This window comes from Drosophila melanogaster, chromosome 3L (assembly GCF_000001215.4).
Source record: "Drosophila melanogaster chromosome 3L".
Classification (NCBI taxonomy): domain Eukaryota; kingdom Metazoa; phylum Arthropoda; class Insecta; order Diptera; family Drosophilidae; genus Drosophila; species Drosophila melanogaster.
The window spans coordinates 19,108,611-19,122,940 of NT_037436.4; the positions used below are offsets into that span (position 1 = coordinate 19,108,611).

At 37.4% G+C, this 14,330-nt stretch overlaps 1 protein-coding gene across 3 annotated transcripts in view, besides 2 other annotated features; it reads right to left on the reverse strand.

The window, feature by feature from the left end:
- The window catches only part of CG14082 (uncharacterized protein), a 33,595-nt gene that overhangs the window by 3,230 nt on the left and 16,035 nt on the right, over positions 1-14,330 (reverse strand). For all 3 annotated transcript variants that reach the window (NM_140836.2, NM_001144498.2, NM_001275106.1), the window contains exons 3-4: positions 3,804-3,909; positions 1,483-1,782 (exon numbers count right to left, since the gene is read on the reverse strand). In NM_140836.2, the coding sequence (NP_649093.2) occupies positions 1,483-1,782; positions 3,804-3,809 (306 nt within the window). In that variant the 5' untranslated portion in view covers positions 3,810-3,909. The remainder of the gene's footprint in view (positions 1-1,482; positions 1,783-3,803; positions 3,910-14,330) is intronic.
- Positions 7,066-7,202: a mobile genetic element.
- Positions 8,488-14,330: part of a mobile genetic element that runs on past the window's edge.

Sequence of the window (14,330 nt, forward strand, 5' to 3'; positions counted from 1 at the left end):
TACAGGGAAAAGTGTCGTGTCGTGGGATTTACTTATACAAGGTGATTTTGAGTTGGGTGAGCATGGGTTGATCGACAAGAGTGGGTTAAAACCAATTTTTATATACATATTTTTTTAATAATTTATGATAGCTGGTTGTTAGAATTTCATTAAAGTATTTAGTGTGCAAATTCCAATAAAAAATCACTTTTTTTTTTTTAATACAGCAAACTGGCAGCTATGACCACATTCCCATGGCAGTTGTCGACCAGCCCCAGCCAAAAATGGTGCATGAATAACCAAATAATATTTAGCAAAAGAATTCCCAATTAAATTACATGAGCATCGAATTCTAGGCTAAAACGACGTGTAGAATACACAAAATAACCTCAACGAGAAGGGTACTGTGGTCAGATTTATACAGTTAGTAGTCAAAAACGATTGGAGCTCGTTGGAGGCTCTTTCAAAATAGTTAATCGAGGCATGCAAAAATCTATATAGTTAATAGTTACGAGTAGCATATATAAGATTAGATAGAGAATAGAGCAGATAAGAAGTGGAGCAGACTAGAGAGGCTGGAAAAAGAGGAACTGGTTGGAGATCATACCCGCTGACCCTCGGGGCCGCTGTTTCGACGCAACTGAACGAAGCCCTCCTGGCGCAGGAGCGGCTACCACAGCAGAACGGCAATCAAAACCGAACCGGAATCGGAATCAGAATCAGAACCAGAATCAGAACCAAAACCAATCCAATCCGAAACCATAACCATAGCCATAGCCAAAACCAAACCAAACCAAACCGAACCAAAACCATAACCGAACCAAACACGCAACGCACACACAGAGGGTTATGTATGTTTTTTAGGCGGGTGGTGGTGTTTGGTGGTGGTGATGGTAGTGGTGGTAGTGGTGTGAGTAAGGTTTGGTGGTGTAGGTGGGGTTCGGTGGTGTTGGTGTAGTGGCAAGAAATAGAGAGTCGGAGAAACAAATTAACGCAAAAACGCACAACTGGCCACAGCATAAAAACCACTCGCAAGCGAGAGATTCGTAAAAATAAAACTAAAAAGCCCCAAGTTTAAAACTGTTGCGGTTGCTTTTTTTCCCAAAACACATATATTGGTCTACATTTTCTTTTCAACACTATATTTCGCATATGGGGTAAACAACACGTTCCAAAATAACTTTTCGTGGGGAAGTTATTTTTTCAGCTGAGATGCTTAAAAGTATGCAACGTTTTTATATTGTTATAAAACTGCAAGGATTCGTTTATATAATATAAAGACAAACTGTCTGAATATATATTTCTAAAAAAATAGATTTTAATCACTGATAAAATAAGTGTATAAATTAATTGTTTAAAAATATCAATTTTTATGCTATAATAGAACTGTATAAATTTCTATAAAATACTTAACGTTAATCTGAATTTCCCAAATTTGGAACGTGTTTTTTTCCCCACTGCGGGCTAGAAAACAAATCAAAACGTGGGGAGACAAGGACCTACCTGGCTGGGCCACACCTGCAAAAGTGGCAGCGAGCAGGAGGGCTTGCTGTTGCCGGACTGCCCCAGAGTCGTCGGCCCCGCTCCGGATGCAGTGGCTCCGCCCGCCGAGGACGAGGTGCCCGATCCCTGCGACAGGCTGGTGTAGTGCAGGTGGTTGAATCTCTGGGCATCGCTGCTGCCGCCGGCACTGGACGCTTTCGTTCTCGTGGGACTCTCATAGCCATTGGAGTCCTCCGAGGACGTGGTCTTGGGGGAGCGCCAGAATCGCTTCAGGCGCAGCTCGCGCCTTTTTTCTTGTTTCTGCAAGTGGAAACGCGGATTGATTAATTGGCTTTTCAACAGAATTTTCCTGTGCTTCGGTGTTCATTAGTGTTGTTTGCACGGCTGGAAACATCGGGAAATTCTTTTGGATGCACACAGAAATTGTTTGCACGTGTGCATTTTACCTACGGTATTTTTGAAATGTTAAATTTTCTCCAATAAAAATCCATTTAAAATCCATTTAAATAAATACATTGCATTTAAAAGAATTGACAATTTATTTAACCGAATTAATAACCGAAAAAGAAAAATTATGCCTCTTCTGTGTTATTCTTGTTTTTATTTTATATATGTGTTGAATATTTTAGTTTCTCTTTAGTTAATAATTAATTTTCGTCATTATTCTGTGTTTTGTTTTGAAAAGAACTACATTGCTCCTCATATTCTTTAAAGCGAGTAAATGAATAATAATAATAATATAATAATTATAATTAAATAAATAATTCACATTCCAATTAGTTGAATAAATGAAAGACATTAATTGGCATGGCTCATGAAGCTCGTTTGATTCAAAAGTGTCATTTAATTTCCTGGCAAATCAAGTTCGTCATGACAAAAAATTTCATGGTAGCTTTGATTAATCGCTGAATATTTGAACGACATTCAAATAGGTTAAGAAGTATTATTGCTGTTTATGATAAATATAGTGAAACACGTGGCTGTTGTAACCATTAATTCTCTTGCAAATTAAATTTGAATTTTACACCCATTCTAAAATATTAAAATTCATTTCAAAATAATCATTTTGCTGGAACAGAAAATTTGCAATATTAAATTACCCAACCGTTTGCAGCTCTCCCTGTTTATGCGATTCCGGTTTCCGGTTCAAAGTCCCAATAATTTAAAAACTCTGCTGCTAATTTAAAATTAATTGACCGCAACAGGTGCTCTTGTCACGGAGTAATTAAATTTTAACCCTCGCGTGGAAAGGCCCATGGCCTTTGACATTTTCGTGTGGTGGCGATAAATATTTGCGTTGGCGAAATGCAGCGACTCTTTGTGCGCCATCAACGTTGCCATCATCATGACCATCATCATCGACCTTGCTTGCTGTTGGCCAAATTCGAGCATTATTTTTTCAATTTAAACTGTGGCACTTGCCCCTTGTTCGAGCTCCTCATTCCCCAATTCGTATGCATGTCGACCGCCGAATGTGTGTCTGTATTAAAAAGGCTAGTGTGCTGTTTTCCGCTAACAAATGGCAACCACCGTGCCACAACAGCAGCAACAACCGTCAGGAGCCAACTGAGACGTGACTTGGCCGCCGCCATGTTGCATTTGGCGATAAGCCGCAGTCGCTGGAAGCCATTGTTTGCCTTTGTTTGTTGCCGATGTTTGCCACTCGGTGCTCGCTATTCGCCGTTTGGCGTTCAGTTCGCTCCTCCATGTGCTCGAGTTCCATGGGACAGCCAACATGTGGCTAGGTTGCTTCTAGTTCAAATCTCCCATAGAGCAACTTATGAGCAAAACCAATTTCGAAATCCAAATTCTACTGCTTTCGATGGAATACTTAAAACAAAGAAAACTACGATTTCTTTTCTTATACTTCTGGTAATTTAAATAGTTTACGTTCTAACAGAACCTTTAAGCCCATATTTAAGCGATTCACTCACTCTGATTTCGGTATAAAATGAAAGAAAGTCAATAACGATAAGCTTGTTCTGGTATATCACTCATACGCACTGTGGCCATAAATGGTAACACTTTGTATTTAAAGCTAAAAAAACATCGTGGTTTTGCTAATCAAACAAAAACCGAAAACTTTTGCACAAGTACTATTTGCAATTTAAATTAAATTGTGTTTCGCTAAAAGTTCCGCATAAATTATTCTGGTTGCAATGCGTTCTGGTAAGATAATAAATACTTTACTAATAATGACAAATTTTCAGCAATGATATGCAAAAAGTTTTCAATACATGTTTCCGCTCTTAAATATTTAAATAATAATTTGTCAAAGTGTGAGTAATTATAGGTGCACCCTACCCATCCAAATGTTTTACCTGCATATTTTTTTAATATCAAATCCGTTTTATGTGTTTGGTTTTTCATCCCCAGTCCGTTGTGGCGCAAGACGAAAATCGATGGAAAACTGCACAGGCATAAATTCTGCAATGGAAAAACAGAGGAATCGAGTCAGAGAAAATGATAAATCAACCGATATAGCAGGAGCAAATGAAGCATTTCTTTTGACCCCAGAGACCACATGCCAGAACAGCCCGATGTCGTGGATCCCAATTCGTTTTCTCCAAAGGAGACGGATTGGATTCGGCACGGCACGCCGGAAACAGGTTTCAATTGCTTTGCCTGGTACAAACAAACAGGGAATTTTAAAATGCAGCCTTTCAATTCGATTCTAGCTTGCTGGAAGGAAACATCAGAGCAGGAAACTGTCGCACATTAACACACTGGCAAGGACAAAGGCGATGGCGATGGCGACGACGCCATTAGTGCTTGACAAGGACATTTCGAACACTCACTCGCATTCAGCCATGTATGCATGTGTGACTGTGTGTATGTGTGTGTGGCAACCGCAATATGAAGAACCGACCTCCTTCCCATTCATGGTGGTCAAGTTGAAGGATATTCTGTTGGTGCCACGATGGATGAATGCTTTTGCGACGCCTGCGAGCATAAATCAGTCGCCGGACACGGACACGATTCCGGCGCCTCTCCGGAACCCCCACCGGAGCCACAAGGACCCTCGTCGGCCCCCATGTTGCCCCAGCTGCGGTGGATAATAAGTTTGAGCAATTCAATTCGTTACTTTGAATTAAGCTCGCCTTGCGGATCGCATCACTTGCTAATGGGTGTTGTTGACAATTCAAAGTGTTGGTAAATGTCCCGAGAGTGCGATAATTTAGTGTTTGCGGCCTCATTTAAACGGCAATGCGATAAATTAGTGCGCCACGGATTTATTTACGAGTATGTCTGCTGAAGTGCAACCTTGATTTCTCGCTTTTGTGGGTTAAAGAAATTCTTTATACGGAATGCTGTTTGTGATTTAACAAATGAGTCTCTCTATTAGGTTATGTGCCCAAAAGTAGTTTCAGGCTTTTCCCATTTCCTCTATAATTTCGTTGATTGCCTCAAGGATGCCGCAAGTTTTGTGTGCCCAAGCAGTGACCATTCCCAACGGCCTTTCTAGTTCCCACAGCCACAACAATCCGACCACCACACCCAACCATTTAGACTGGAACACCTGGCCCGATTCCCAGCCCCATGCCTCCCCGGATTGCTTGTTGCACATAGCCAACGCTCCGGCAAGGACAACACGTGGGTTACCTCAACTTAACGACATTCACGTTTGTTTTTTGTTCCAGCGACTTGAACTCGAACTCGGTTGGAAAAAGTTTGCCATAGTTGTGGAGCTGGCCTTCGGCCTTCGACCCGCACACCTTGTCAATCGATGTCAACACACGACTCCGACGGTCTCATTGCCATTGTCAAGGCCCCGAACAGTCCAGTCCCACAATATATAGCCATATAGCCATATCCTGTAGCGCCATTCCAATACATATGCACTAGCAGCCTTGTCGGCACTGAACTGCCCGTCTGCGATTCCGAATCGCCATTGCATATCAAGTAATTCCCAGACATAAATCGTCGACGGTTGGCTGGCTTGCTCACTTTCCTGCATAAATATTTCAAAGGAGATGGCGGCGCAAAGTGATTTAAAGGGTGGAAAAAAATTGCCCTGAAATTACACTATATTTTCTTTGTATTCTTCGGACAAATTACTCAAAATACTTCGATTTACTTCAAGCGGCTTTGTCAAATTGAAATGTGAAATGTTGCTTATTTCCTACACATTTTTTATCTTTAGTCAATTGCTCTTTAAACTTCAATTTAGATTCCTTTTTTTTCCTGGCAGGACCAATGCTCATCTCACATTTCAATAACATCTAGCCGCCGGTTATCCTCGAGCTGGTTAGTTTTCATATTGCCGTTTTTAAGCCCCCCCCCACCCCCCTGTCCACAGATGATAATGTCCTTATCCATTTGCTGTCAAGCGTCCTTGGAGCGTGTCATGGCACAAAGTGGGCATCTTCGAGGAACTGGGAGAAGGCGCGGGCAGAGTCTGATCCTCCATCACGACAGCAATTATACAAATGGCAGTTGGTCCGCGTCCTGCCCCCAATTTTACTTGGCCCCTCTAGAAATCGCCCACCCGCTTAACTCGCTTTTTGTGTTGAGCGTGACCAAAATTTTTAAATTGAAATAAATTTGCCTGCTTGTGTTTCGGCAGTGTCCTTGTTGTCCTTGCTGGCTTCCTTCTCATATCTATATAGTATCGTTATCGTGTTTGCTTAACGTGTTTTCCTTGCCCCCTTTTTGTACAATTCCACAATGTTCGCCGCTGTTGCATAGCTAGCCTTTTTTCTGCTATTTGAATTATAAACAAATTTGGCTGCCCGAGGCCAGTTCCCTGCACGGTCTAATGTCAGGGGTCAGGGCCAGTTGCAGACACGTCTGTGTGAGTGTAAGGACACGGCCGCTTTATCGCCCGCTTCCTGACAAATATTGACAGCTCAGCCAAAAGACAGACGTTGCCACTAGCCAGCTAAATCATATTTAATTAGCAGCAATTTGGGCAATTGTTATAAATGCCGAAATGAGTGGCCCTTGTCCGGCACAGTGGGACCATTTGTGAACATGGGCAGTAAATTTACAAAGTAAACTTTGTATGTTTTATCTACTTTGCAATGTCCTTGAAAAGTTTTAAACAATATATTCACTGGGGCATTCCCTTTTCAGTATGATCATTTCAAATAAGCGAGTATGTATATATATGTAAAAATCTGTTAAAAGGTTTTACAAAAATGTTGTGTCGCATGCCAAGCTCCTTAGGTAAACGAATAGTTTGCTTCGAGTTTCCTTTTTAGTAGTAAAATCGGATATATTGCAAAATTTTTGGAACTTACTATAGTTTGCATGAATATTGTTGACATTGAACAATAATGTTCTTCAGATTACTAAGTACTAAAATACTTTTGAAATAACAATTGAAGAAATACTCAAAGATTGTCTACCCACCAATGGGATTCCACCATAGAGTCTAGTTGGCCTAGATGAGGAAATTCCACTATCACAAAGGCCGCAACAACTTTAACACCAGAAGAAAATCCAGACAAAAGCAATTTAAATTTTATTACACACCATTTAGTCAAAGTGCCAGGACTCGGCTAGTGAGTAAGTGTGTGGTGGAAATTATTTATGTAGCCCGTGCTGCCAACAATGTGTTTTTTGTCCGAGCTCCGGTCCTTTTCTTGGTTTTTTTTTTCGGCTTTTTTTTTTTTTTTATATATTTATTTATTTAGAAGCGATGAATCAATACAATGCAATAACAGTAACATAACAGCGCAATTAACATATAAAAGATAAAACCAAACCTCTCACTATTTTTTTCGGCTGCGGCACTAAACTTTCATGTGTAAAATATTATAGCATACTTTGTCGGGCAAACCGAGCCGTTTACCTCTCGGGGGAAACTTTTCTACGGTTTTTTGCGGGAGTCGTTCAACTCTCATTGAAGTCGAGTCATTGTTTCTGGCACAAGAGTATTTGACTTATGGCCAGCTGTACCCTAATGGATTCCCAGCTGTGTTTTTTAAGGAGGGGTCAGTGTTTGTCAACCTGTTCGTTGACCTAACACAGTCGTGAAAATGCTGGTTATGGGATTAAGAAACTTGTTTGGGGTACTTATTAGCTGCTAAGAACCACTCGTACCCTCATTTATAAAGCTTCTTTATGGGGCCAGTTAACCCGGACCCAAATTCATTTGGCTTACGCACAGCTTTTCACATTGCCTTTGACAAATGAAATGGGTTAAGACTGACCCTAACTCGATCATGATTCGCCAGAGATTGTGGACAAACGCCATAACACTTGATTGCATTAATTACGCTTATTATGGCTCTGTAATTAATATCACTAACGTCCTTTGTTGTCAATTTCTTATAAAAAATTAACTTAAAAGCTTCTTAAAAGTCATTAATCTATTTCAAAGTGTGATACTTACATATACCTAGCTCATTTCAATTTAATTGTTCACTTAAATAAATTAACAAACTTTTTATTTGTTGAATTTCATTTGCGAAAATTAATTTGTGGCTTTCATTGATTTTCTTCAGCTTTTCGTATTTGGCTGCACTTCAAAGTTTGCACATTTTTTAAACTTATTCTCAGACTTGCTTCAGTTTTCCCGAAGAGCTTCCCACCAAATGGAAGCCAATGGATGAAAAATCGTTTCACTCAATTGAGCACCAACTCATCCGGCAGCTAGACTGAGTTTCATTTCTTTCCCACTCCCCATTTTCCATTCGACTTCCTCGGCAGCTTTTTCTTTGACTTTCTGCCTCTTGGCGGCTGTTTTATGCAAAAGCAATTAACTCAACTTTTATTTTTTCACCTGCACAGGTATTTCCTCCCAAGAAGGAATTTTCATAAAATCGCGAAGGCAGCGAAATGAAAATGGATGTCCAATAGCTGACCCATTCCTTCCGGATTTTCGTTGTTACTTGATTTCGCTTATGGCATGTTTGTCGAATTAACAATTTAGCACATTTTACGGTCGGAACGTGACATTTTGCTGCCTATGAGCAATCTGTTTCTAGAGGATTGTATCTGCATCCGAATCGCTTTGCTAGCCTTTTGTGTCCGTCGAGGGTTTCCCGTTCTTTGTTGTGTAGTTAATTAGAATTCCAATACTTCTGATGTAGTTAATAAAGTCTCAAAACGCAGTTGGTCATTTTATCTTTATTTGGTTTTTATTAAGCGAGCCTACATTCCAGATCTATTCCTGATTTATATCTGATCTTAGTGTGGTCTACAGGCAGATCTCTTGTGACAGCCAAGTGCTGACACTAGCAAATTCTGCAATATGTATGTATGAAGTTCATACTCGATAACCAATGGGAGTCGAGTGCGACCCCTAAAGGCGTACATGCTGAATTCGCATATTTAGTATTAGGGTGTATCTAAAGATCTACTAGGGTGACCCTAAGGAATTAGGGTGGTCCTAAGTTTACTTATTAGTCGACTTATTATTATGATTCATATTATAATTATTATTAATATTATTATTATTATTGTTATTATTATTGTTATTATGTTCGTATATACTACATCTCCCTCCTTTTGAAAAATAACGTAATAACATGAAGTTATTTTCAAGTATATAATAATTTTTTTTTTTTTTTTAAATGTACATTAATATTTGAAATGAATGATTAAAGAGATATTAAAAAAATATATATATTTTCATTATATTTTGCAAAGTAAAAGTTTTGTATTATAATGTTTTTATTGGTTTTTATTTTATTTGTGGTTTTTTATTTGTGGTTTTTTATTTGTGGTTTTTTATTTGTGGTTTTTTATTTGTGGTTGGCCAACCAAACAAAATGTATTATGAATTAAAAATTTTTAACCTATCTTTATGGACTATCTGTTTTTTATTTTTATTTCCTATAATTGTAATGTTGTCATTATCTCCTATTTCTGAAACTAAATATGGTCCTAAATAATTATTGTCAAGTTTATGACCCGTTTCGTTTTTAAGTAATATCTTATCTCCTATCTTTAATTCAAAGTTACTAATATTTCTATCATATTTTATCTTTCTATCGGCTTTTGCCTTGTCTAACATATTTTTAGCTCTTCTATATGCTATTTCTAATCGTAGCTTAACTTCTTTTGAATAGTCATCCATGTTGTAAATAGGATCTATTCTGTCTATCCTGTTAAAATCTATGAACTGTCTTGGTAATCTTCCAAATACTAATTCATATGGACAATATTCATGAACTACCGATGGTGTTGTGTTGAAACAATAAGTAAAATATTGTATCCATATATCCCAATCGGTTTTGTCAACAGATATATATGAGCGAACATACTCGTTGAAAGTTCTGTGACTTCGTTCTATTGTTCCTAATGTCTGGTGATGGTGTGCTGTTGAAGTAATGTTTTTTATCTTCATATATTTGCATAGGTCGTCTATAATTTGGTTTTTATATTCCGTTCCCATGTCCGTTATGATTGTTTTCATTGGACCGTACTTTAGAATAAAATTTTCGAATATAGCCTTAGCAACTGATTTTGCACTTTTATTTGGAATTGGTACCGTTACCAAATATTTTGTTAAATCGCAAATGATAGTAACAGCATACTCATTTCCGTTTTCTGATCTTGGCAGTGGACCAATGGTATCTATCAAAACTTTATCAAATGCTGTTGCTGGCGTTTCTGTTATTGTCAACGGTGTTTTAGTATGTTTTGTAGTCTTGGCTTGTTGACATTTTAAACATGTTTTAACATATTTACTTATTGCCTTTGTCATTTGTGGCCAATAATAATAGTTTTTTATTTTCCTCAGGGTTCTAGAAATTCCTGAATGGCCTCCTTCTGATGGATCATCATGATATTTAGACAGTATTGCTTTTATTTGAACCTTATCATTTTTATCTATCTTAGTCACCTTGTTTAATAGCGCTATTTTTAAATTTTTTAGTATTTTATTGCCCTTTTCTTTAAAATTCTTTATAGTGACAAATTCGAAGATTTGTTCACTTGGTGACAATTGTGTTTGAATGATGCTATTTATTCTTGCTTCTTCATTAAGCCTTTGAAAGAATTGATCTAAATCGATTATTTCATTAGAATAAAAATTAGTCATATCAAAACGTGTTATAATTTGTTTTCCTCTTTTCAACAAACACTTATGCTTGTCTATTTTGAGTATAACATATTTTTTGGCATCAATGTTATTGATTACCTGATAGATATTGGGCATTTTTATATTTTCTTTCTCATTTGGTTCATGCAATTTTTCACCTGCGCAGGTATTTTTCTGTCTTGTTGTTGATCTTGTTGTTACCTTTAGTATCTGTCTATTTATTGCTTTAAGTTCTCCGATTGTTATTCGGGACAATGCGTCTGCGACATGATTATCTTTCCCCTTGAGATATTCTACTGTGAATTCAAACTCCTCCAAGTCTAGTCTCATTCTGGTTAATTTTGAACTGGGGTTTCTCATTGAAAAAAGATATGATAGTGGCCTATGGTCACTTTGTACTAAGAAATGTCTACCATATACGTATGGTCTGAAGTGATTTATTGCCCAGTGAATAGCTGCTAGCTCCTGCTCTGTAGTGGACTTATTACTTTCGCCTTTTGTAAAGCTTCTTGAAGCGTATGCCACTGGTAGCTGTTGACCGTTATGGTCTTGAGATAGTACCGCTCCACATGCTTGTTTACTAGCATCTGTGGTTATGCAAAATTGTTTGCTGAAATCTGGGTACTGAAGGAGTGTTGGTTTCATTAATTCCCTTTTGAGATATTCGAATGCATCATTGCATTCGCTTGTCCATTCAAATGGAACATTCTTTTTACAAAGCCTCGTTAAGTGGCGTGATTTCTCAGAAAAGTTCTTAATAAATCTTCTGTAATAATTGCAAAATGCCACGAAGCGTCTAGCTTCGTCTGCGTTTACTGGTTTGGGGTAGTTCTTTATTACCTCATATTTAGAGTCATCTGGCAATATACCTTTGTCAGTACACTTGTGACCTAAATAAGTAACCTCTTTCATAAAGAAAGTGCATTTTTCTGGATGTAATTTTAAATTATGTTGCCTACATAATTTGAAAACGTCGGTTAGATTTTTAAGCATGTGCTTTTCAGAACAGCCTATGACTACTAAATCATCCATATACAGAAATGCTTGCGAAGGCGTTAAACCTGAAAATGCAAGGGTCATCATTCTTTGGAAAGAATTTGGGGCTATTTTTAAACCAAATGGTAATCGCGTGTAGCGGTATGCTCCCGTTGAAGTTGAGAATGATGTTATATTTCTTGACCTTTCGTCTAATTCTATTTGATGGAATCCTGACATTAGGTCTAGGCACGAGAAATATTTTGCTCGGCCTAATTGATCAAGAATATCTTCTATTCTTGGAAGTGGGAATTTATCTGCTAGCAGTTTCTTGTTTATTTGGCGATAATCGACTACTAATCGCCATCTCTTTTCCTCCGAGTTAGGCAGTGATTTCTTGGGTACCAAGAGAAGAGGGCTATTATATTCTGAAATAGATGGTTCGACAATGCCATCTTTTATTAATTTGTCAACTTGCCTTTGAATTTCTGGTTTTTGACTTTCTGGCATTCTATAGTTTTTGATATAGACTGGAGTTTTGTCATTTAATCTCAATTTTTGCTTGTAAAAATTATTAGCTGATATGGTTTCTGTTTCAAGACCAAAAATATCGCTATATTCGGTGCATAATTTTGTTAAATCGCTTTTGAATAACGATGGAAATTTAAGAAGTTTTAATACTTCTAAAGTTCTTTGTGCACTATTTTCTATATTTGCGTTGTATACATCATAATCATCCAATGATTCGCTTTTTATATTTGCGCTACTAACTATAGCGTCTTTTTCAGTTGTATTAATAATTCGAATCAAGACGTTCTGAGTGTTTACGAGTGCACTTGCGATTATTATGCCAGGTTGTAATTCCTGGTTGGGGATGAGGACATGTGTGTCAGTAGATGTTAGTTGAATCTTTCGAATCACTTCTGATCTAGCTGGCAAAATTATTTCATTATCTAGTGAATGTATAATAGGAATGTTTATGTTCCTGAAATTTTTGGGCCTCAAAGTGAACCAATCTTCTTGGTCGTGGAATTCCAAAATACAATTGTATTTCTTAATGAAATCCAAGCCAATTATACCATCCCCTGGTATAGGAAAATTGTTAGGTACGATATGGAATTCATATGGTATTGCTGCATTAGCAATACACATTTCTAAATGTAGTGTACCTAGAGACTGAATTGTCCCTTGCCCTATTCCTGATATATTTGTTGTATTTTTTGGATTTAAATCGTTAAGATTATTGTTTCTGCATTTAAGCAGGGAAATTTCTGCACCTGTATCTATTAAAAGAGTTACCCATGAATTGGTACTCATATTCTTCAATCGTATAAAAATGCTTAAATTGAGATTAATTTTGTATAATTTTATTGTAGATTGTCGCTCAAGGGGGTATGTTCGTTTTCCGATTGTATGTTTCGGACATTGTGGGCATGACTTGTTTTATAGTTATGGTTTTGGTTACCTCTTGAGTAACCTCCACCTCTATTATAATTTTGGTTACCACCTCGTCCTCTGTTTCCACCATGGTAACCACCTCTGCCTCTATAGTTGTTATTGTAGGAGTTATAATTTCCTCGGCCATTACCTCTGTTTTGGTAATTTCCTCGGTAATTATTACCTCGATAGTGTCCTCTATTATTATAGAATAATACACTATTTGAATTGCCGGTCATTTCTGTACTGCAGTGTATGTATTTTTCAATCACGCTATTCATCGTGTTGAAATTTCCAGCTTCCAATATGGTTTTGAGCTTATCGTGCCCACAGTTCTTGGTCATTGCAGATATGGCTTCCTTTGTAGCGAATTTGTCTGCATTGTTGGAATCTAAACCATCATCTATATAGGCTGCTTCGAGCAACCCACGTAGGTTTTCTATCTCCGTGGTATATTGCGCTGCAGTTTTGCCGCGCTGTTGTGTACTAAGCATTTTTGCTTTGATGACATCGGGCGATTCGCCTTTAACTGATGCTTTTAATAGATTTATTATACCGATAATGGTCTTTTCATTTTCAACTTTGTGTGATAATGGACCAAGTATCTTTGTCTTGATTACCTCAACCGCTAGCATCTCCTGATCTCCTTTTGTCAGATCTATTAGCCGGAGAGCCGTGAGGAATCTATTCAAGTTTAACTTTTTGCCGTCAAACTCAGGTATTGTGGACGAAATTTGTCGCACATATTCCCTTGCTGTTGCGGCAGAGTCTGTCATTTTGTCCGTTTCCTGTATTCTTATTCCTGTATTTGAATCTGAAAGTTCTTCTTCAAGTAATTCGGGTAATGTTATTACCGCTGGAATTGCAAGATCGTGGAGATCCTCTTCTTTTATTTCTATTTCTGATTCTCCTACACTTTCGATATCCTCACCGATCTCAGCCACTATAGGTGTGCTTAAAATCGTTGGGATTGTAATATTTAAGTTGTGTCTGTACTTGACGTTTAACAAGTTCTCACGGAACCTGTTTAGAAATTTTACTGCTTGTGATAAATGATTTTTTGTTAATCTTTTCCTTTCTCTGTAAATTAATTGGCGTGCTCCATTAAAGCATCTTACCAATATCTGCGCATGCTTGTTGAGAGTGTCTTGTTGCACTTCTCTATTTGGTGTCATGCATTTATAAGACTTGTCAAAAGTTGTTTTAATTTCTTTAAGCTCGTTTTGTATTTCTTGCCAGTCCATTTAAAGAATACTATGGATTTATCTATGCAATCGAACTTTATAAATTTTGGCCTCTCTCAAATAGGTTTCTTCAATAATCTTTTTTTTTTTTTTTCATTCTAGTTTTCTGATATTAAAAAATAAAAATTTTAGATCATCTTAATTCAAAATACATTTTGGATGTTTTTTTTTTTTTTTTTTTTTTTTAAATTTTATCC